Genomic DNA, 23455 nt, shown 5'->3' with positions numbered 1-23455 from the left:
CCCGCAGATCGGACTAAACAAGTTTATAAATTGCATTGTGGGAGTTACTGTATGTCTTTTGTGGTGTGTGCAGACATTTTACTGCAGCAGGCTGACGGATATGAGGTATGGATAATTGGGCTGGTGATAACTGTCATCTGGCCACTTAATGAAGATAATCAGCTTTTACTTTGACAGCTCAGTTAGGGCGATCCAGTTCTGTGCTCTGTCTACATACATTCTCTAAAAATGGAACAGATCTTACTGTCAATTACAGTATGAAATATGTAATGTCTGATATTTCAGGGTTTTCGTTAGCGTCCCTAGAACTTTATTACTTTATTTTTCTCTGAAGCTGCTGTTACCTCCCTCACCGGTTCACAATTGAGATAAAAGCTGGTCACGAGTCTGGGCTGAACTGTAAAAGGATGAAAGCCGTCATGTGTTTGTGCCGTATGCTGGGCCTTTTCACTGTGTGGATATTGCTAACAAATGCAGAGCTGCTGTCATCAGCACATTGCATACTAATGTAAATCATAGGAAGGATTTTTATTATTGTACTCCAAATGTATTTCCCATGAACAGCTAGCAGCTTCCTGTCTCATGAAAAGAAGAAAATAATCAATAAAGACAGGAGCCTTTTTGTACTTGAAGCTTTTGCCGCACCTCCCTTCACTAAGTGATACTTGGGTTTGAGGGAGATACTGGGCAGTCTTGTTTGGCTGAATTAATGATTTTGTGATGCAATTAGTGATGAGCTGATGATAGACAGTTTTACAAAGGACCATATTTAGGAGAGCACACAGTGTTTGAGAGGAGGCAGCAGCAGTCTGCCCTTCACTGTTTTTTTGTGATTGAATGCAAAGCAGAAAATGCACTTAAGCTGTCCTACTGAAATGGGAAATTTTCTTCCTCATATGCAAATGTAAGATTACAGTTTTTAGGCTGTAGTATCGCCTATAGAGGGAAAAAAACCAGGCCAGTTTTTCTTACACGGATATTTTAATTAAGATTTATCACAGTAACTACAAACATAAAAAAAATCATTTTCCCAGAGAACATCCATGCATAAGTTGAGTCACACGGCCTAAATCATGACAAACAGACTCACAGGCTGCTCTTATGAGATTCAGTTTGAGCTATTTATTTTCATTCCCTAGGTGAGGAGCACCTCTGTTACTGCAGAGCAGTGTGTGTGTGGTTGTGTGTTAACACTGAATGAAGGAGCATTTGTAAACACAGATTTGATCAATAATCAAACAACTCGAGGCCTGAAGCTTCTGCAGGCAGCTGTGGATGTAGAAGTGTTTTGGCGAATGTGTACTACTTGTACAGTCCTACTGGTGAATGTTCAGTAGAAATATCTGCCATGTTAGCTATTAAATGTATGTGTGTTATTTATGTGGGTTATTTTTACTAAAAATGATAGGATGAGATCATAAGGCCTGGCAGGAAGTGAAAAAGGCCCTAAAATGTGGAGTTTGGTGAGTCCACAGATTGTGATTGTTACTGCTCCACCAGTGATGAGAGGAATTTGAACAGAGCTGCAGGTCTGTCAGTGTGTAGGGAGACATGTTTGTTAGGGGTGGAACGGTTCACTAAATCCACGGTTCGGTTTGTATCACGGTTCTGAGGTCACAGTTTTCGGTTTACATTGTTGAGGTTTTTTCTACTTTTAACACTCTGGAAATACCAGATGAGCAGAAAATACATAGCCTATTTATCCAACATTCAACATATTTAAGAATCAGTTCAGTTTTTCCTCCATGATTATATCAGGTCAAGTCAATTTTATTTCTTTTTAATTTCTGTATAGCACTAGATCATAACAGAAGCCATTTAAGAGAACATTTCCTATACAACAGGTCTACACCTTGTTAAACAATTATTGTGTATATTATTATATTATATTATTTTAATAATTGTTATTAAACAAACTAAACAGCTCATGTTATTTATTTTATTTGCACGGCATCATGTCATTTCTCTCTGCATGGTTGTGCGTTTACAATTCACCGCTGCTGTCCGCGCACAGAGGCACGATGTGCGTACACACACAGACACACACCGTCGACAGAGAACGTGTGTTGCTTTGTCCACCGGTGCTGATGACATGCTAGTTGGATAGACTGAACTCTATGACTATGCTAGGCTAAGCTAACAGTACTGACGACTTTGTTTTTATTTTTGCCATTGAAATATGCCATTTACATCCTGCTGCATTGACGGGACCTTCAGCAGCATTGCGCATGATTGGACGCAGAGTGCTGTGGGTCTCTCTGCTCTGCCTGCACCTGACCCTGCTGCGTGAAGCCACAGAGACTGACCGGCTGTGAGTGTTTTGAGGCGGGGGAGGAGCTCACGGTCGCTGCTTGTCGAGGACAGTAGCCTGACTGCAGAATGATTTCATGTCTCCAAACGTCACCAGAGAGAGTCACTAGTTGCTTTTGATTAAAAAAAAGTTTGAAAAGCCGCCAAATGCAGTGAGAGAGACGCCAAGTTGCCAACACTCCTCTCAATGCTGTGGTAACAATGCCTCCCTGTATTACTTGATGCGCATGTCCAGAACTGAACAGAACACGTGTACTGAACGGTTTGGATTTTTTTCCTGAACCGTCCCACCCCTAATGTTTGTCTTGCAGAATAAAGACATCTCTAGACTCTTGTTGCATTGTTTGCTGGAGTCACATGTCCAGCATATTGTCCAGAGAGCAGACGTTGGAGAGCAGCATGGATGAGACGGAGTCTGTGAAAATTCTGGCCTCTTGCTGCATCTTTTCTGTTTTTGAGAAACCAATTACAACATCCCCTCTCCCTCTTGGCTAAATGACATTGCTTGGTTCGCACAGCAAAGCAAGCTTGTTAATGGAAATAATTCAGGGACAGTTTTTACACAAAAAAACAAAAATGTCCCAGCTAAATCTGCATCTGTCCATTGTCTCTGCCTGCAGTATCTTCCTATAATGTTGGACGGAGGGCAGACTACAGAGTGACTAACAATTTACAGTCAGTAGATATCGCTGGCTTAAACTCATTTACACACAAGTTAGTAAATGCAACACTTTTTTGTTGTTTCACTGACCCTTCTGCTCATCAACGACACAATTTCTAAACTTCCGCAGTTGCATAAAAACGGGAGGACAGACAGCTGATTCATGAGCACTCGTGCGTATCTAGAGGGCCAACAGTGAACTGAGGCTGCTGTTATTTTGAAATCATTAATGATTTCAAACTCTCCGTGGTCATCCTCACCTGTGTTTAGTGTTGCAGAATAAGTGTGAAGGAGACCGCTTTATTGGATCACGACATGCTGTTTGTGTGTGCTGTGTATGAATATGTCTTTGCTTGTGTTTGAAGTTTTCAGCAGCAGACAACCTTTAAGCACATCGTTATGACTTTTTTCACTTTTTTTACGTTTGAAGCAAAGGAATGTGGCATTTTATGTTTGTTTAGGAACACAGCACACCAACATTAAAGAAGTCAAAATCACACAGAATTTTAAATAAACCCTCAAATGCAGCTGTTCTGTTTTTTTTTTATTCCCATCTGTTGGATGGATGGCTGCAAGTAAAAAAAAAAAGAACTCTGGGGACGCTCAGATGTAAGCATGCACGAAAATGCCAACATAACCTCAGAACATAACCTGCCAGCACTGATAAGACTCCAGATTCACTCAAGATTGTGTGTGTGTAAAGTCGCGGATTGAAGGATGACATACAAGCAGCAGCCCTTTTTTTCCACGGGTCAGTGAATGTGACACTGTGCTGCTTTGTGGTCGGCTGGGTTTAAGGAAAATAATTTGGGGCCAAGGCAAACAGCTTGCCTCTTCCTGTCACTCTGTCCACAGCAGTGCAATAACTTTGATGGCTGGATATTGATGATATCTGGGGTTCTTTATAAGGACGTTCTGCACCTTTTTTATTAAGTGGCCTTTTATTGGATTGTGGCAGTTTATCTTGAGGCATTTTTAAGCACACAGCAGAGATGGAGACCTGGACGGGGTGGTGCTTCTCTCCAGCTTCCCTTTACTTTATAAATGAGTATTAATCTCTGCCAATTGTTGTGATGTGTCTGTCACTTTTATTAAAGCCGGGTGTGTCATCACACTCCATGATAGATTTTGTTGGAAGCCAGTGGGTCTTTAAAAGCCAAGGAAGAGTGGATAAAATTCTGTCTTGAGACTTTCTCTTCAAAGTTGTGGCACCTCTGTTCATCATTAAGCTTTAGCTCAATCATTAATCTGTCCCTAAAACTTTCTGCTGATTATCCACCTGCTGGATGTGTTGGCGAAGATGTTTTTTTACTACCATATGTTGGAGCCATTCAAGTGGTGTCATGTGCTGCTGCATGTCTCGGTGGACTTCTGGACCTCTGCTGCGTCTGTGTGGGCTGGTGTGTCATCTTTTGTGCTTGCGGCTATTTTTCATCCCGGCAGGGCCACATTGATTGATGTCTTGTCGGCTGCATCAGTGCAAGTGATACATGATCAGCTGTGCACAGCAAAGGAATCCCCCGTGTGTGCCATATGTTGTAGAACAGCACTCAGGAATGTGGCCAGTGTCCATTTTGCGCCCTGACTGATCGGACTGGTTTTGATTTGTAGTCTAAATATTGGAAGCAATTCAAGAAAGTCTCTACGTTTAAACACTGACAAATAAAATCAAGGAGTGGCCCATGTGAAGGTCGGAGGAGTTATAAGACTCTGCACCAGTGTATTAGACATTTTTTTACATTTTTTTTTTGACATTTTTCAAAATGCTCCTTCACTGCAGAGATTTTGATATGTCATAGCAGGAAAAGCACATTTGTGATTTTTATGATTATATTTCCTCTTTTGGGTTCTTAAACTGTCTAATCCTTGTTCACAATCCTTGTTGAGCTGCTATTAAACTGTCATATTCTATCCATCCATTGTCTTTTGTCCTGTTCTACAGAGTCATGAGGAGTGGGGTGAGGTGGGGTAGGTAGGGTTTTAGCAGCCAATGCTGGCAGATGAATAGCACACTGGCATAAAATCTGTATAATCCCAAGAACAGGATGAGTCATATTACAACTGAAATCCATGAAAGTACAAAATTTCCTTTTTAATGTCATTGTTGGGTCAAGTGTTAGCGTTTAAGTGTGTAGTGCAATTAAACAGAATGATAATTAAACATTAATTTTGAATTCTTGGCTGAAAAAATAGAATCTTTGTTTGATTTTTTTTTTTTTTTACCTTGAGCCTATTTTAAGCATATCCGTGACATTTCACTTACCAAATGTGACTATATTTTTGTCTAACTGTGTCTGCTCTCAGCCCAGACTCTCCTGTCCTCTAAGCAGGCTGTTTTAAAAAATGCTAATTACATCACATTTGCATTATTCATGACCAAATACTTTTAATTCTACTTAATGAATAATGCAGATTTTCATACTCTGGATGTATGCTGCCAGTAAGATGGTGTATCTAGTGGTCTGTGAACCAAAGTGGTGTTGAACTTAAACCTGCTGGGCAGATCAGAGGCTTCCAGCAGTTCAAACAGTTGCTTACATCTAATGCATCATCGTGATTGGCTGTCATGTAACTCCTGAAAAGTCATGTATGCATTAAACAGCAGGTAGGCCTGCTAAAGCTTGACCTCCTGCTGCGATGTAGCAACAAGTAGTGTTTTGGAAAACGCATGCTTATGAGGTGTGGGTTAACAGAGAGAATCAAGTAGATTTACACACACAAGGGACCAACCTTTGCCTTTATTCATTGTAAAGAAGATTATCTGAAAAGAAAAATATATTCAGATGTTCAACATGTCCTACCACATTATCAGAATAGCCTAAACATGACTGCAAAAAAATGAGCAAGTTTCAGGAGAAGGAGCCAGGAGACTGCTGGTGTGTTTTCTCAAGGCCTTCATGTCCTGTCACCAATTGTTGTGTTCACTTGGAGTCTTGATTTGCTCAAAAGATGCTTTTGTCAAATTTTGTTGTTGTATCCTGACAGTTTTGTAATATTCTTGGCCCAAACAATGGATTGTATATGCACTACATCGTCATGTCCACAGGAGGGCGTAGTTTTAAAAACGCAGATCTACACTTCCTTCTCCACTCGAGTGCTTTTTCCAGGTGTTCAGGGCCAATTTTAGCTTTTGTTAGCATAATTATTGAAGGATGCATTTAGACTATTGTGTCTAACTAGTTAATTTGTGTCATTGGATGGTTTCTAAATACGTCTTCTTCTTTATTTCATCATTATTATTTATTATTATTTAAAAGTGTTGATTTCTGGAGATTGTAGATTGTGGTGGTACTGAATTGCATTTGGCTGTTCTAAGATATGTTGTTTGTTACTGACAAACATGAGGTGAGAGTGTTTAGTACAGGTAAATCAATTGTATAGGTTTACCTTCTAAAAAAAAATCAATCATCTGACTCTAGGATCAAATCAATGACATTAAACCATTGCTAATCTCATTATGTAAGATCATCCTCAGCTCATTAGTTACGTGTAGCTGCTCTTTAGTCCAACATACTCTGTCATCAAGGCTTATATAAAGTCTGAACTAATGTAAATATTGAAAGTTTGAATTGTCAGCTCATGGTTTTGACTGTCACCTTTAAAAACAGGCGCCCATGTGGTGAGACCGTCATGGTGGCAGGCAGGTGATATAAGTAAACTAAATGGGTCAAACAGGTGCCCGCCCCGGTTGGCAGGGTCGACAGAGATCTTTTGTCTTGTTCTGTTATTGTGCAGGTGTGTGTGATGCTCTGCAGTCGACACTCAATATCCCCCTCGGTGGTTTGAATGACATGCTTCTCTTGGAGCAGCAGGAGGCCAAGTCATATCAGCCTGTGATGGATGGTGTAAGGATCCTTTCAGTGATGGATCTGTAGGGCTAGACCAGACCTGACTGTGACACACTGAGCTGCCAAAAATGGTGCTGGAGTAACATCCTCTGTGGTCAGTTTGGAGATATTCTCCTGCTGGTGTCTCAGCACTCTGGGTGCAGATAGATGCTATAGGTGTTTTCGGGAAAGTCAGTGTGTGCACTGGATTGAGAGTCTTAAGCTGTTTTTGGCACTAAAACAGCAGCTAGCCCTCTTATGTGTCATCAAAAGACTCTGTTATATTTTCCACAAACTTCAGCAGCTTGAATAAAGGGTCACCAGAGGTGCCGTCTTTGGTGCACACAGGGAGGAGAGCAGAGAGATAGAGACCCAGATAGCGGGGCGTCGATTTCTCACGCGCTGTGTCATAAGGTCTTTAACAGATGGGGGGAGCTATGTTTAGCACAGTTGAGAAGTGCTTCAAAGAAACTTGGAGCCCGTAGATGTCTAGAGGGAACGTGCAGAGAGAACCTGTGTGTGACTGAATTTGCACTTTCAGCACATACCACCTCACTTTGCATTACAGCTCTGTATTTTAACATTGACTGTGAGGTTTTTCAGTCAAAGAAGCTCAGTGTTAGAGTCTGATTAAAGGTGTTTTTAGCCTTGAACCTATCAGCGTATAAGCAGAAAACTTTATTAATGCAGAGAGCAAGAATGGAAGGCTGAATGTCATAGGCCAGAAGAGAGTTTTCTTGATATTACTTACTTCATAACTACATAAAGTTAAGCACAATTATGGCTGTGAATCTTGCATTTCTTTCTCACTGCCCACCTCAGCTCCACCACTTAAGAAGAAGGATCATTAACATATTCATAGGGCCCCCATCAGCTACCAACCAGTTGCCAATAGTTGATAGATTTGTCCCATCACCTACAAGACGGTAGACATCTCCCACACAGAGCTGCACAACAGTCCATCCATCTTCATAACAATGTCATACCTTACCATTTAAAAACGATGCAAACTCCAGTTTCTGGTAGTTTGTGGACTTTCTCGGTCTCTTTCAGTTCAGTTTATATAATATTAGGAAGCCTATACTGTCTGAGACTGACATTATCACTGACAGCCATACGTGGAAATAGCATTCACTCACAGCCTGAAACAATAACAAGTATTAAATGTTAGCACATGATAATTTAGCTGTCATTATTGTTGGGGTTAATTGTCTTCCTCATTCATACTCTGGGAAAAAAATTGAACAGCTCATTACAGAATCTATGGGGTTTTGCCATAGGTTTAAAAGTCCTCAGAGTTGAGTTTTTCTTGCAGCACAAAGCAGTTTTTCCTTCTGGAAACTTTTTAAGGAAGCTGCTGGAATTTGTCCAAGGAAAGAAACATTGTGGATAAAAAGAAAAAAAATCACCTGATATATTTCTGTTCATTGTCTTTATGCTTTTTTAATAATGAGGTCAAACTCTTAGTGACAAGTAAGGTCGTTAAGACAACTCCCAGAGCAGATCTGAGCATGCTAAGCAGAAGTCTAACACAGAAATCAATACCTGGGAAGTCTTTCCACATGTCTGTGCACAGCTATGCACACAGATACACCCACAGCCTTAATATGCAAGCTGCCACTTGGCCTATCGGGTTTCTATGATAGTCACCTTCAGCTTTGAATATTAAAATGACAATTCACATTTTTGAAGGTTATTTTATTGTTTTGCTATCCATCCATCCAGACAGAATTTTAGAGATATAGGTTGAAGAGAATTCTCCCTTTTCAGCAATATTATGGAACTTTGTGCTGCAAAGTGCACAGAATTGGGAAAAAGCTGGATAGTAGTTTCCAGTAACCATGACCCAGTTACTGAGGGAAATTTTAAAAAACTTGTTTCAAGTAGTTTGATGTAGGAACTACCCACATCACTGCACAGTATTCATCCACATAAGACAATATCACAGCTCCACTGATGAGGGTGCCATTAATGTTTACATCGTGTCACTCTGACATAAGAGTCTGGTGCCTTGCGGGGTGATACGGATGCGGATCTGGATGTACTGTGGTTAAAAAGTAGTTCCCTGTAGAGGATTTCTGCACTGAGGTTGATCTGGAAGTAAATGGGTCCTGTTTTCTTAGGGAGTAGAGTTTTTGCCACAGTGGCAGTGTCACAGTCCACCTAAACTCCAAATACAGACAAAGAGGTAGAGCCTGAGTGGAGCTGAGGCAGATAAGTGATCATGGATGCAGAAAGCTAGATTTTTGTGGGTTGGCACTGGGCCTGTCAATCAAAGCGGTATCACCCATGATGTTGGTGTATTTGGTTAATTATATGAAAATATCTCCTGTACAGTTGTTACAGAAACAGGAAGTAATCAATAGAGACTAAACCTGTTTTTCATACCAGGTCAAGTCCATGGGGATTGACTCACTTTTGAAGCCAGCCCCTAGAGGATACAGGCTGAACTGCAACTTCTAACTACAATGAAACCTCCTGCTTTGACTTGATTATCATTTTTTTTAGTTTATTTTTTTTTCCAGGTTTTAGAATAAAAAAATCTTAAGGCAGCCACCTAATCTTTAATGGTCACATCAGCAGAAGGTTCAGCTGAGTTCATAAATCCTTCTTTGAAGAGTTACCATCATGTCAGTGGGTCTGGAGCAGGCAGTGGAGAGTCTCTGGTTCCCCAGAGTGATCTGCATGATTGAAGCTGGATGATGTCAGTCTCTGTGGAAGACAAAGCAGGATGAGCTCAATGTTATTGGCTTCTCCTTCTATTCTCAATTCAGTCGAATGTCAAAATATTAAAGGTCAAATCTGAGAGATGGAAATATTATGAAAAGGTCTGAAGCATGCTCAGAGTTTTTATCGTCAGCCTCTCGGGGCTGAACATTTGACAGTGGACAATATGGTCACACTGCATCCAGCTGCACTGAAACAACTATATGTGGACTCTCAGTTTGTCTCAAATAGGCTCATTATAGCTACACAGTGTAAAGACACAAACACAGCAGAAATGAAGCAGATCTTTGTTAGATGTCCAAGAAAGTAATGGACATAATCAAATAATTGCCTGTAATATATTGGTCCTTTCAATTACAATGCATCAGTCTGAATCTTAGCCAAACATCTCCATTGTGTTGGGAACAATGTTGTTGTTCATTCCCACAGCAGCAAGAATCAGTTTTGTTACATCATTATGCAGGAATTGGTTTTCTATTCAGGAGGCTCAGTTATTTGCTGCTCCACTTACCCTGACAGTAACAAAGTGAAACTTTAATCTCCCCTCAGTGTCAACAGCAGCTGATAGCAATTAGGGAGAAAGCTGGATTCTGAAGTGGCACGTTTGACTCAAAGAGTTCACCCACGTCCCTCCCTGCAAAATGTATCTGCTGTATTCACAGCCACTGTCCAGGCCTGAATTCCTCTCCTTACCCTGAATTAAATTAAATTAAATTAAGGAGCGCCATGCATAAAATAATTGTGCTATTGTCTGAGTCTGTGCAGATGTTGAAAGTACGTGAAATCGAAATCTGCATGATGCTGGAGAAGGGGAAAAAAACAACTACTGCAGGCATTATCTCTAGCCTGAATATAGCCAGCACACTGCTGTTTTCCCACTGACACTTAGGTATAATGCAGTCTTTGCTGTACTGCAGCCAACACACAAAGCTCCCGCTGTGTGAGCGAGCAGCTTTTTTACACTGTGAGCTGTGCTTTCTCAGACACAGAGCAAAGCAGTGCTGGAGCCCACTGTTCATGGAGAGCAGAAAGCACACCGTGAACTGCTCAGAATTTGGGGCATGGCAGATGTTTAGCAGTGTGATGATGATCACGATTCTTTTTTTCAACATTAATTTGTCTTGTTATGGCAGGCAGAGCTGCAAAATGTTCGGGTGTGGCAGGTTTAATCCCCGAGTGGGGCATCAAACACATCCTCACAGCTCACACACAACAGACAGATTAGGGTTACTGTCAGTGCCTGCTAATATGACAGTTTAGGTAATCTGTGACAAAGACAGACAGTCATCAAATAGGAGGGGAGGTGGGGCAGATGACAGTAATATCCACAGCGAACTTTCACTCAGGATGTCAAATCATGGTTGTTACCTGAGTTTGTCACTTGTTTAGGTTTAGGCACCAAAGCTACTTGGTCAGGTTTAGGAAAAGTTCATGCTTTTGGTCAAAATTGGCTGTTTTACACTGTCACGATTCCCATCTTCTATAATATAAACCATCATGGTGACACATCTCACTCTGACCAGCCAAACCACAGGAGGGCACATCATTCTCATTTCAGTAACCATAAAAGTTGCTCTGGTCAGGACAATGTACCTTTGTTAGTTGCTCTTCAATGTCCTCCGGCCTCTGGGATTAATAAAGTCGTATCTTATCTCGTTTCTTATCTTAAGGCTAAATTTTGATTTGATGGCTTTTGCTATAAAGCAGTGTCTTTCATGATGTGATCTCTTCTTTGGCAAAATGTTTTAAGAGAGTCAGTAAATCACTTGGACACCAGATTTTAGGGGCTCCAGGCAGAAAATTCTCTCTTTCCTGGGAGTCCAGGGTTCAGCTCTGCTGTTGCTTGTTTTTAACATATTTAAACCACACATAAATGTGGCTTTATTGCTTCAAAAATCTATCGGTAATACAGCAGTGTAGCACTCTCAGCTTTCGAGTGTGTTGCGTCTCTATTATGGTCTTGTTGTTGCTCAGTTACTATTTAACTACAGGCCTTCAGCATGTTGTCTTCCCTGCTGTGAGAGGGATGTCAGGCGCCCAAGTATATTTCCACATTTCAACAGTGGCTTTATTGTTGACTGACATTTAGAAACACAGAAAAAAAGAATAAACAGAATATATCTTAATCTCAAAATTCAAAAATCTAATATCTTAAACAAATATCCAGATATTCATGTCCAGCTCTTAAACTTTCCAGAGTTTTTTATTGGAAAATTCAAACTAAATATGTGATGTAGTGTTTGTATACTGTAAGTCTAGTGGTTTGTTTGATTCTTGTTATCACTCGGCCATGTGAAGGAAATTGAGCTCAGCATTCCAAAGAGGTGAAATGAGATTGCTGAGGAGTATAAGGATGAACTATGTTTACTCATCCATGTTTTCCATATGCAGCTTGATTGAAGCAGATGCTCTGCATTTGGGCCGCACTGCAGGTTGCAGGGATCTGTCAGGTGTCTGAATTACAGATGCAAATATAGTCAGCTATTTTGCATGGCAGCATCATTTGCACAGGAAAGTACCGCATCTACACCTTGGGTCCCAACATTATCATCATTAAGTTGCTTCTCATCTCAGCAGAATGCTCAACAAAGCAAACAGTGGAGATAAAAGTGGCACCACGGAGTCATTAAAAGGTCAGATTGTAACTTAAGAGTGAGACCTTTAGAGTGATTTTAGGATGTTTCTATTGGACGTTAGTTTGATGCACAATGCAGGTATAGGCTGTGCCATCTCTCCACAGGTTGAAGCAAGTTTGATATACATCTCAAGCACAGACAGGTGTTGCAGGAAGAGCTTCTTTTAATATCTGTTCTCGCTGCATTCACAAACCCCGGTGCTAAATGCTCGGAGCAGAAACTCATATTAATGAGCGAGATCATCAGAAGCAGTCTCGTCTGTGTGGAAAATTGACACATCTCTGCTACAGCAAAAAATCAACTTGTCACCTAAACTGCAGATGACAGATTGTCAGACTGACGCGGTGCAAGAGAAATCTGCTATTTTTGGCCCCGGCACTGTACCTGCTAATAGTCACAACAATTAAACAGCTTTGCACTCCACTGAGTTCTCAGCAGAGAACATGTTGGGTGTCATAGCTGTGAAAGTCACATGCCAGGCGAAGGAAAGTACTTATTCACTTTTTTGGAAGATCCTTCTTCAAGTAATGCTCTTTTCTGTTCATTTCAGATGCAAGGTAAATAATGAGATGCTTCAGACCCTTAATCCACGCACCACGCTGTGCATACTCATGAGATATTGAGGCCACCCCGGATCGGTTCTGTCGATAGAATTTGAACAAACCTTTAATCTTTTGATGTAGTGCTGGCCTATGTGGCTATTTGCAGAACTGCTCCATCTGTCTGTGCATCTAGTTATACGTCTGTGTGAGATGGAGACCAGAAAATAAAACAAAGCAGGGCATGGAGGAGCACACCTGGCAAACGAATCAAATGTTTTTATTTGTACAATTATTTTTTATAAATATAACAGAATGACTTCATTTACAGAGACGCCTTATGTCAGGGCTAATTTTCCTGCCTGCAGAAGTTATTAGAATCACCAACGCAGGAAACAACAACAACATCAAACTATTCCTGCAGAAACCTTTCAGCCACAAAACCTCATTTCTGTTTTCTTTCCTCCAAAAATAACCTCTATCAGTATTATGTTATGGTTGGTTAGGCGAGCTTTTAAAAATTCCAGCCCATGAACACAATGTGTTCCAATATTATGTGCTCTATATCATTATTTTATGTTTTGCCTTGCTGCAGCTTGCTTTGGGGAATCATCTTATGGTTCTGGTACTGAAGTGAAGTATCTGAGCGACTCTGGCCTCTAACCTGTCTGCATGAATACATTTCAAGCCAAGCTGGAGGAGCTTGGACAAGCATGCATAAGGCAGCCGTGGATGGAACTGAAAATACCACAAACAAATCCCCGTGTTCCAAATATAGAGGGAAAAAAACATGCCTCCTTTATTTTTATTTATTTTCTTTGTTGGCCTTGTTGTGTGTTTGTTGGGGGATAGCCTCAGAAAACATCACAGATTCAGCATTTAATGAGCTTCACATATTAAAACTTGTATTTTTATTCACTAAAATAAATCACTCAAATATGTCTGTAACTCAACATCATATGGTCCACCTTAAGGGTTCAATTTCACTCCAAGATCCAACACTTTTTTCTCACAACCACCTGCAAATGACTTTTTTCACCTGTGACCAGCACCTCCGTTTCCTTTGTGTTTTGCATAATTAGACAACGGCACACTTGGAAATTGACTGTAGGTCCTGTGTGCTGCTTTTTTGAAATCTACACTAAAAAAAGAAGAACTGAAACAAGGTAAAATAAATAACGCAGAGCAGAGGATAAAACCCACTGTTACTGTGGTCACGATGTTATTAAGATTAAGATTAACTTTATTAATCCCTGTGGGGAAATTGAGTTGTAGTAGCAGCATTTTAAAGATAAATACAATAAACAAGCAAAAACTCTTATATACACATACACGCACATGCAGCATTACAGACGTAGACCACTCCAGTTTATTGTCCAGTTGGACCCCCAGGAACTTTTATGTCCACATCATTCCCACTGATATAGACTGGGGAGGGCAGGGGCTTATCCCTGCTGTAGTCAACCATACTGGTTTGATTACAGTAGAAAATTAAAATACATTCACTTATCTCTGCTTTTTTTATGATTTAAAACATTTGGAAATGATATCAATGGATTTCTGAATTTAGTCTGTGCTGTTCAACATCTGTATCGGTGGCTGGCTGCTATATAGTGATCCCTGTCAGCAATGATAAACCTCTTGTCACCCAAAGCAGACCCACACCATCTGAGACACTTAGAAAATGACTCATTTTCATTAGTCTCACCTATCCCTTCTTACCAGCCACTTCAGGTTGTCTTTCTAATCAGGGTTTTTGTCTTTGTATTCACTGTGGCTAAGCTGATCTGTGGCCAGCAGCCAGTGATGATAAATCCTCCAGTTCCATTTTTTATTGATATACTTTTAACAAATAAGTGAGGTGGGCCAAATGCTTAATATCAAGGGTTATCAAGCATGAGTGTGCCTCAGCCAATACTACAGGTCTGTTGTCTGTGATAATGAAATGCTGCATGTGGCAAAGAGGCTGTTTTCATCAGGATCATGTTCCACGGACTGCACCTTCTCCTCATTTTGTACAGAGACACAAAAAACATGACAGCAGATCCTCATCAAAAAGGCACAATGTGTATCATTACCAGGAAACACCCCTGCCTTTTGCCTGCTTTTGTTCACAGTTTACCCATTACCAAAAAAAATCGACATGGTGCATTCCCTGAAAACAGCCTCCTGTGCTGAACAACAGCAGCCATGAAAAAAAAAAACAACTCCTAAAAAATGATGGTCAGTCAAGGAAGGCTTCGTGCTTTAGCTGACCTATTTAGTTTCTATTTAAGTTACTTATGTAATGTCTTTCTCTGCTCGGCGCATGCATCAGGACAATCTTTAGAGCAGTGGGAGCAGCAGAAACCTGCCACAATAGAAAATATCTTACAAATAAACTTTTAGCAACACAGGTGCTCCTACAGTGTAGACGTGGAAGACATAACAAGTGCATCATTTTTAGCTCTAAGGCATGTTTATTTTAAACAAAAGACCCCTGCTCACACATGTGACACACTCATCGCCTCAGCTTCTGAAGTGACATACCTGCTGCACCATAAAGAGCACTGATGTGTTTTATACAGTGAAGTTCTCGCCAGGAGCAGCTGCCTGGATGACTTTTGAGTCTCACAGGAAACCTGTCACATCACCTGTACGAGGCTGGCTCATAATTTCAACATGTTTTGTTTCTTGTCAGCGGTACTGCTCAGCTTTAGGTGCTGAATCCCCTAAAAACACCCGCAGCTCTTGTCTTCAAAGGTTTCTCCATAAGGTCTTTAAGAAAGTTGTCATTAGACCAGGACCACACATCACATCTCTCCAGTTGTTACATCTTTGCATGTCTTCTTGCTTCTCGGTGTGTTGTGTCAGTTCAGGGGCAGCAGAACCCTTTGTGGACCCTGAAGGTCACTTGTGTGTGTTTTTGATGCCGTTTCTGGCTAAGAGAGCGCTAATAACATATTGGCTGGCATGACACCCAAACTGAACCTATAAAGAAAGGATTTGTCCCTGCTGACCATTGATGTTAATTTTTGCACCACTAGCTGTTTTTTCTATTATTATTATTCACTGAATTTTGTTTCTACTCACAGTTAGGACTACAGCTTAAGGCTAGGCAGTAAAACTGGGGTCAGAGATTAGGTTAACTCATGTTTTTTAATGAAAACTGTCCTCTTCTGTTTTTGTGACAGCATGTAAATGCAGGTTACTGGAAACTAAAGTGGCAGGAAATGGTAGAAATTCTCAAAAAGTGTGTTATTCAAATGCCTTTTTATTTTTTTGTAACACCAGGGGGCTCTGATGGATGCAGTGCCATAATTGAGAGGCTAATTGTCCTAACAATCATCATTCTGTTTATATGAAGACCAAACTTTTGTTTGATTTGCACTGGAGCGTCATTTTATTCCTTTTTTTAGTCTTATTCTCTTAAACCTTCTCTTAAAATTTATGTGTCTCCATAACTTACTTTTATGTCCTGTCTTATTTCCTTTTCATGTCTTATGTGAAACATTTTGAATTCCACTGTTGCTTCACAAATAAACGTCTCCTGATATTCTTTCCAGCATTTATTTTTTTTCCCACTAGAATCTTCTGATGTTATCAGTGTTTCTTTGTGTGCAGATACCCCAGGTGAGCTACGCCTCCACAGCCCCGGAGCTCAGTGATAACACCCGCTACGACTTCTTCTCCCGCGTGGTGCCTCCAGACACCTACCAGGCCCAGGCCATGGTGGACATTGTCAAGTCCATGGGCTGGAACTACGTCTCCACGGTGGCCTCGGAGGGGAACTACGGAGAGAGCGGCGTGGACGCCTTCATTCAGAAGTCTCGGGAGGACGGTGAGTCCAGAATTAACACTGCATGGCTTTATATAGCATAAATGAAAACATACACTTACAAATGACAGTAATGCTTTCAAAACCTTTCCAAACATTACCATAACACCTGCCTAATGACTTTTTATACTGGGTTTACACAAGCAACAAGGGGAAAAAGTCACTCCAAGCTGATTTGTGTTGTGCTGAAGTGTTGTTTGACAAACTCACTGCACACGTAGATGTAAAGACAATGTCAGAAGTGTTTTTCAAATGAACTGCCAGAAACTCACCTCTGATTGGGAGCTGTGCCAGTCTTCACACTGGAAGGATCTCTGTGGAGTCTGTAAACGTTTGTTTCCAGCTGCAAACCTAAAGTAGTTAGGTTTAGTTATGGATGCTAATTTTTAACATAGCTCTGTAAACATGTGATGTGAAGATTTGGACATAAATCAACTAAATGTGCATCAAGTTTCAGCTAGATTTGGGGGATTTAGTTACTCTTTACATCCTAAATATTAAAGCATTTGCATATAACTGATCATTTGTTTAATCTTGTAAATTGCACACATAAAACTGATACCTCATACATGCACATTTTTCTGTGTCTGAATGACTTGACTCTCTTCACCTGACCTGCTAATATGAAACTACAAAAATCCCTTAGAAACATACTTAGACAAATAGAGTGACACAAAGTGTGACACACAGAACTAACTACTGCATGAAATAATATCTGCATTTTCTCTTCACACGTACTGTACTTTGGACTTTCTTCCCCTGGTGTTGGGCTACTGTATTGAGGCGGTGCCGAGGGTACCCTGAGTGTTTTGCCTTTAAGTGCATGTATTATTAAATGGATGGGACTTTAGGGTGCCTCAGTTAAAGTCTCCAGCCCGCACTCTGCCCATATAAATACAGAATGTGACTAACTTGGATGTGGTTATTCATCAATTAAATCCATCACTCTCTGAACCTTTGATTGTTTGGACACAAGTCGGGGACAGCTGGATAAAAACGGTCTGAAACATTGTAGGGTTTTTATCAGACATGTGTTTCTCATGTCTCTGTGAATACTTTGTGTCTAGACTGTGATTAGATCTCTGTGGAATATATTAAGCAGGCAGGTATAGTGTTTTTATCACACCTGGGGCTGGAATAAAAGACTCTTTAAAAGCCCAATTTAGATCCTTCAAATATAATTTCTAACAAACATAAATCATTATCCATCTGGTGATTTGTTTCTGTCTTTAATTTGTACAAATTGCAGATAGTGTGACTCCATAAGGAACCGATAATGCTTTAATCTTAAAGTTTCCATGTGGAACAGATGCATGTGCAGATCACTAATAGAAATAAGCAGCAACGCCTGAACACCGTCCCAGATGCATTTAAACAAATATTTTTGGTTGTTTTAGTCCCTGAAGATATCTCAGAATTCAAATTTAAAGCACTTTATCCGCTCTCTGAAAAGATAGAAGTACTTTCAAACCAGAATGCGTGCAACTTTTCCACACTTCAGCCTTTTAAACTGTCAGGATTTCCTGCTTTTTTTGGTGCCTGTCTATGAAAACTGAATCATATTTGGTTTTAGAGTGTCCTTCAGATAAAATGAGGAGTTTAATGGCAGTTAAATCAGAAGTCATTTTCCTGTGTACATATGAATAACCAATCAAAAAATACTTTTATTTTGAAGGTTTACTGTTTTCTTTTAAAATTTCTTTTAAATTTTAATTTTTTAAAATAAGTAATAAAATAAATCCGGCTTCATTTAAACTCTGAGTGGATTAATATCTTACCAATTAATAAATCAAATCAAAGTAATTGGCTCTGAGAATCATAGCTATTAGTTATTGTTTCTTCTCCATTGTCTACACTTAAAGCATGGAGAGCACAGTTGTGAGGTTTTCACTTGTAAATGTATATTGTTAATTCGCCACACTCTTCTGCTGCAAAACAGCATCGCTGTGAGGTACTGTAATTGTACCAAGGAAATAACCTGAAAAGGCAAATGATCTGAGTCAGCTCCCACCGCAGCAGCCCTGGCAGCCCAGGAGCCACCTGCTCGGAGGTGCACCAGCACAGCTTTCCCCCTCGCTCCCTTAAGACAGCTAGCAAATACACCAAGCGCAATGTGGGGAGAACAGCACATGATGAAAGGTAAATATGGATTCCAGCTGGGGTTTTTTTGATCTCTCATTTTGAATCTTCCTTCTGTGGCAAAAATGCAGACAGCTGGAAATCAGCGGACTTCTTTTTTTTTGTTATGCAAGATGCGTCTCATCTCCCACGATCACTATCACTTTGTTTAACCACATCATATTGACAGTATAATATGGGACCTATACAGCCTGTCCTCACCAGGAAAACATAACGTGAGGCTGATGTTTCAGAACTTGTGCATATTTCTCAGGCTGCATCTCTTTGTTTTTACGGGGGGTGGTCACTGCAGAAAGGAACAGCTTTCCTTGCAAATAGTGTTTAATGTTATGAATTTGTGCTTTAGGATGATCAGATTCATGATACAGACTGTTGTGGCTGTATCAGTCCCACGATTGGTTGAAATCAGGAAATACGTCCATATGTTCTGTTAGCATAAACATAGCCAAGTGTCATATCTAATAGACGTATTATCAGTTCAGCCCATTATATTAGTGTCAGCTAGGAGGAAATATCTGACGTGCACCAGTTAGTTTCCTTTAGGAACTGTATGAAACGGACAAGAATACCTGGCAGGGGATTGACTGAACTGTGTCACTCTACAGCATTCAAACAACCTGATCAGTTAATCACTGAAGAGGAAACATAACAAACAGCTGAGGATCCACAAAGACAGCTAGTTGTAGTTAGCATGTGATCACACCTGAGGCATGCCTGGACCTGACAGTATGACAGGAGGCGGAATTGTCCATAAGTAGGAACCTTGGAAGAACTGAGTTTGTAATTTCATGAGTTTTATCAGATCATAAGGCCCAAAATAAACATGGGCAGAATGCTGACATTACAGTTTCTTTAGACCCTTTTTTCTTTGCATTTTAGAGTATCGTATCAGTACAGTGAGACACAAACGCTAAAATTTGAACTAAACCTGTAATTGGCACAATAGTTTTTATGTTTGCTTGAGATGTGTTTTTATTTACGCATTTCATGTGCAAAATGGGAGATAAAAATGTATTTACCAAAAAACATAATAGAAGCAGAAGAATAAGATGAAATATGGACTGAAAACGACACAAAACCATGCCTCCATCCTCAGTGCTTCCTGTTTGTAACTTCGGCTTCTTCTGCTTTTTATTACAGCCATGTTAGGGTGTGTCACCTATACCGCCATCTTCTGATGTAGTGATGTGGTGTAGTGCATTTCCAGCTAGAGTTCAGAGCCTCTTAAATGATATTTGTGCGGTTGATTCTCACCCACAATTTTTTATTTCTTCAATTTCAAAGAATATTGTTTTTTAAAACACACACAGTTTGTGAAATGAAAAGTTTTAAATGGTGATCTTGGGTCCACTTCATGTCCTCTCACTGCTTACTACTCTGGTATTTATGAATATACGAATCTTTCTGAGTGCAGCGGCAGACAGAAAGGGCCAGTCAAGTGTGGGCTGAAGAAGCCCAGAGAGTCCCATCTCTGACTGCAGACGGCCCTTCTCTGCAGAGATGTTGATTACTATGGAGCGTGCCCCAATAGATGTCATTAATCAAGTTAATGAAACACAATGTCAATAAGAACCCTAACAAGATTCCCCTGCAAACCAATGGCCTGCCTGCCATCAACATGAGAAACCTTGCTAATGGAGTAACTGCCACCCCTGTGTGATGAGGAGGATCGCAAGAATTAGCCACAGAGGTGCGATGAATCAGCTCATGTGAGGAATGTTGAAATGAAGAATAAAAAAAAACAGGAGGCGCAGCGACAACTCTGCATCGCTCCCGGTGATTTATTTGTAAATTCAGAGAACAGACAACATTAGACCGGGTTGATGTTATTCCTGGTAACAGAAAATGAAATATTAACTCAGCAGAAGAAGGAAGAGCATGATAATGTTTTATTAACTAGTTCCTAGTAAGAAGATCTTTTAGAATCATCAGATGTGGTTTATATTTAATTGATACGGTCGGTGAGAATTTAAATGTGTCTCTGATAATTACCATAAAAAGACCAAAACATATGTTCTGTGCCGGTTCATTCCATAGATAAATAAAAATATTTTTATTTATCTATAATTTTTAAAAATTAAATCTTTGAGGCTTCAAATTTCTCAGATTTCTGTAAACTACTTTTAATTTAAATCATCACCCTCCTGCTTCTGAGTTTTAAAAATCATGAAGTTTAACTTCCGATCAAAACAAAGAAGAAAAACTGGAGAAAAAAATGCAGATTGTTTCTGCATCCTAAAGCCTGAATAACACAAAGTCTCTCTTTGCACTGCAGGGACTGAAACGCTGACATTTACTGTATTGTAGCACACATGCATATTTTATCAAATTGCTAATTCATAGCCGCCATCATGGCTCTGATTATTGGCAGATCTATTCTGCTCAACTGTAAAAAGGATTCTCTGGCTAACTCACTGTAACTCTCTGCATTCAATGTGAAACGGTTTCGTATAAAAACACATTGCGTTTTCTTGCTGTAAAGGCTAATATAGAAACAGCGTGTCCTCACCAGGAGAACGTCATCATGTGTGAGCATTTCTGTACATTTTAATGGGGGCAGGGACTCCAGATAGAAGCTCAATATGACGACTGCAGAATGCGAATGGTTTTAATTGTAAATGGGTTTAATGTAATAAATTCATTTGTTTTAAGTTGTTTTTTTTTACCTAGCCTTTGTTTCCTCCTTTTTGCTTCTAATGTCTAACTTAACCACAAGTGAAAACAGAACAGTTCATGGTGTCAGCGGGTCATGAACCTCAGACTCCTAGGTAAAAGTCTGTGGCACTACATTTAGTCCCACCATCCCTAAACAGCCTCCTTACTTGGAGTTCTGCGGCTGTATCAGTCCCATGATTGGATGTTAATAGTCACTGCATCCATAGGTACTGCTAGCTTAAATGTGACCATAGGTCATATCTGGTGGATATTTTGATGACGTTGAATGTTGCGTTTTTGTTTTTGTTCCCGTGAGGCCATGTCGCATAGCATATGAACTGATTACATATCGGGGTAGACTATAATGGACTAAAAAAGGTACGTTTTGTATGGCTGCACCAAGATGGGTGCTTGAAGATGTGTTACTCATTGCAACAGTGAGGCAACAATGGACTTTTGTAGCCCAGAGAAAGAATCAGGCTTCAGATGCACAGATTGAACTTGTTCTTAGTCTTGTCATGAAATCTGGTGATATGAAGAAATATATTTAATACCATCAAATCTATCATGTACAAGTGGGCCTGTATGGACAAGGGAAAGTGAAGGAGGACGGCTGCAGACTTAGTGATTGGATTAGAGAGAAGCATGGCTCCAGCAGGGAGACTTTTGAACATCTGTATTCTAAATGACCGCAGTCACCCGGGGACGAGATCAGAGCACGCTCAGTGATGTTCCTGCTTTCCATCCATATGGCCTTTTAATCTCCAGTTCACACCCATGTGAGGCACACCAGGCAGTTATGTCTTTATTTATTATTTGACATCACACAAATGACCTCTGAGTACCTCAGATACGTCCCGTTGCAGTTTGTTTAAACAATTACTCGTCCGGGATTAATTGGGCGAAGCGAATGGCTGAATGATCATCAGTCATCTTCACTGGCTCTCCTCACCCTCTCTGTCACTGACATAATGGTTATGTATGGCTCTTAATGCAGAGACATTGTAAAAGCCAATTTCCTTAAGCAAGTGCCACTACTTGAACTTTAACCTTACATAATACCCCGGTAGAATAACTACAGTGACATCATCCCTCCTTTACGGGACATGGTGAGGTAAATGCACGTGACACACCTTGTACTTTGTAATGTAGTAAATATTCAAATGAAGAAATAAAACGTGCTGCAAAGCATTGGATTAGACATGTGAGGGAGGTTATGGGGGGTGCTGCAGTTAAATTCAGCTTCGAGTACCTGGGGGATTCTGCACAAATTGGCCCTAAAAAAGCACAAGATAAGGTTAGTGTATGCTAAACATATACAGTATATATAAAAAACATGGAGACAAAGAAAACAGATACAAGTTACATACTGGCTGAAAGGGATCTGTGCAAAATGTCAACAGTTGAGTGACGAGTAGAGTGTAACAAACTTTAGGGTTGTAATGCTTGCTTTGGAAATGTTCTGGAACTGGACAAGGGTGCAAAAAATAAATGCTTTGATTTATCAAAGATACTTAAATCTGTTAGGAAGAGAAAGGATTTCAATTAGACAACATAAGACAATAATGTAAATTGGACAGCTCATGCAGCTAATCTGGATTACAATTCTGAAACTAATCCATACAGCTTCATTACAACGTATCAATATCACTTTTGTCAGGGGGATAAGATTTTCTCAGCTTCCACTAAGCACTTCATTTCAAATGTCTTCATAATATCATCAGCAGAATGGGCTTACATGTTGCATTATTCAGTGTTACAGAGATGTAATGACAGCTTGTAAAAGGTTCTTTAAAGCAGGCGTTCCCCAAACTTTTCAGATCAGCAAAATAATGTTAAGCTTTCCACTGTCCCCTCTGAAGATTAGAATACAAATGCTGTGCACAGCTTCGCACAGGTACAAGGCCTATACTATATTAGAGGCGTGCAGTGGGTGGGTCCCGAGATCCCGAGGACCACACCATGGCTCATCAGGTGCTGTTGTTTACTGTATTTATCGCGCTAATCAGGAGATTAGATATACTAAATCTAACAACTCAGGCCCTTGTTCAACTGGTATCAAATACAATATCATCTTTTACTTGGGGTTCAAATGTAAATTCATACCTAGTACTCACAGCATTTTGCCGTTTGCTGCAAATGAA

The 23455-nt window shown here is 40.2% G+C and overlaps 1 protein-coding gene across 2 annotated transcripts in view; it reads left to right on the top strand.

Moving 5' to 3' along the window:
* The window catches only part of LOC114435922 (metabotropic glutamate receptor 4-like), a 129711-nt gene that overhangs the window by 38552 nt on the left and 67704 nt on the right, over nt 1–23455 (top strand). For both annotated transcript variants that reach the window (XM_028405894.1, XM_028405895.1), the window contains exon 2: nt 16304–16520. In XM_028405894.1, the coding sequence (XP_028261695.1) occupies nt 16304–16520 (217 nt within the window). The remainder of the gene's footprint in view (nt 1–16303; nt 16521–23455) is intronic.

This window comes from Parambassis ranga, chromosome 5 (assembly GCF_900634625.1).
Source record: "Parambassis ranga chromosome 5, fParRan2.1, whole genome shotgun sequence".
NCBI classification, from domain to species: Eukaryota; Metazoa; Chordata; class Actinopteri; family Ambassidae; genus Parambassis; species Parambassis ranga.
The sequence above is the reverse complement of the archived record's forward strand: the minus strand, read 5'-3'. Positions and strand labels throughout refer to the sequence as shown.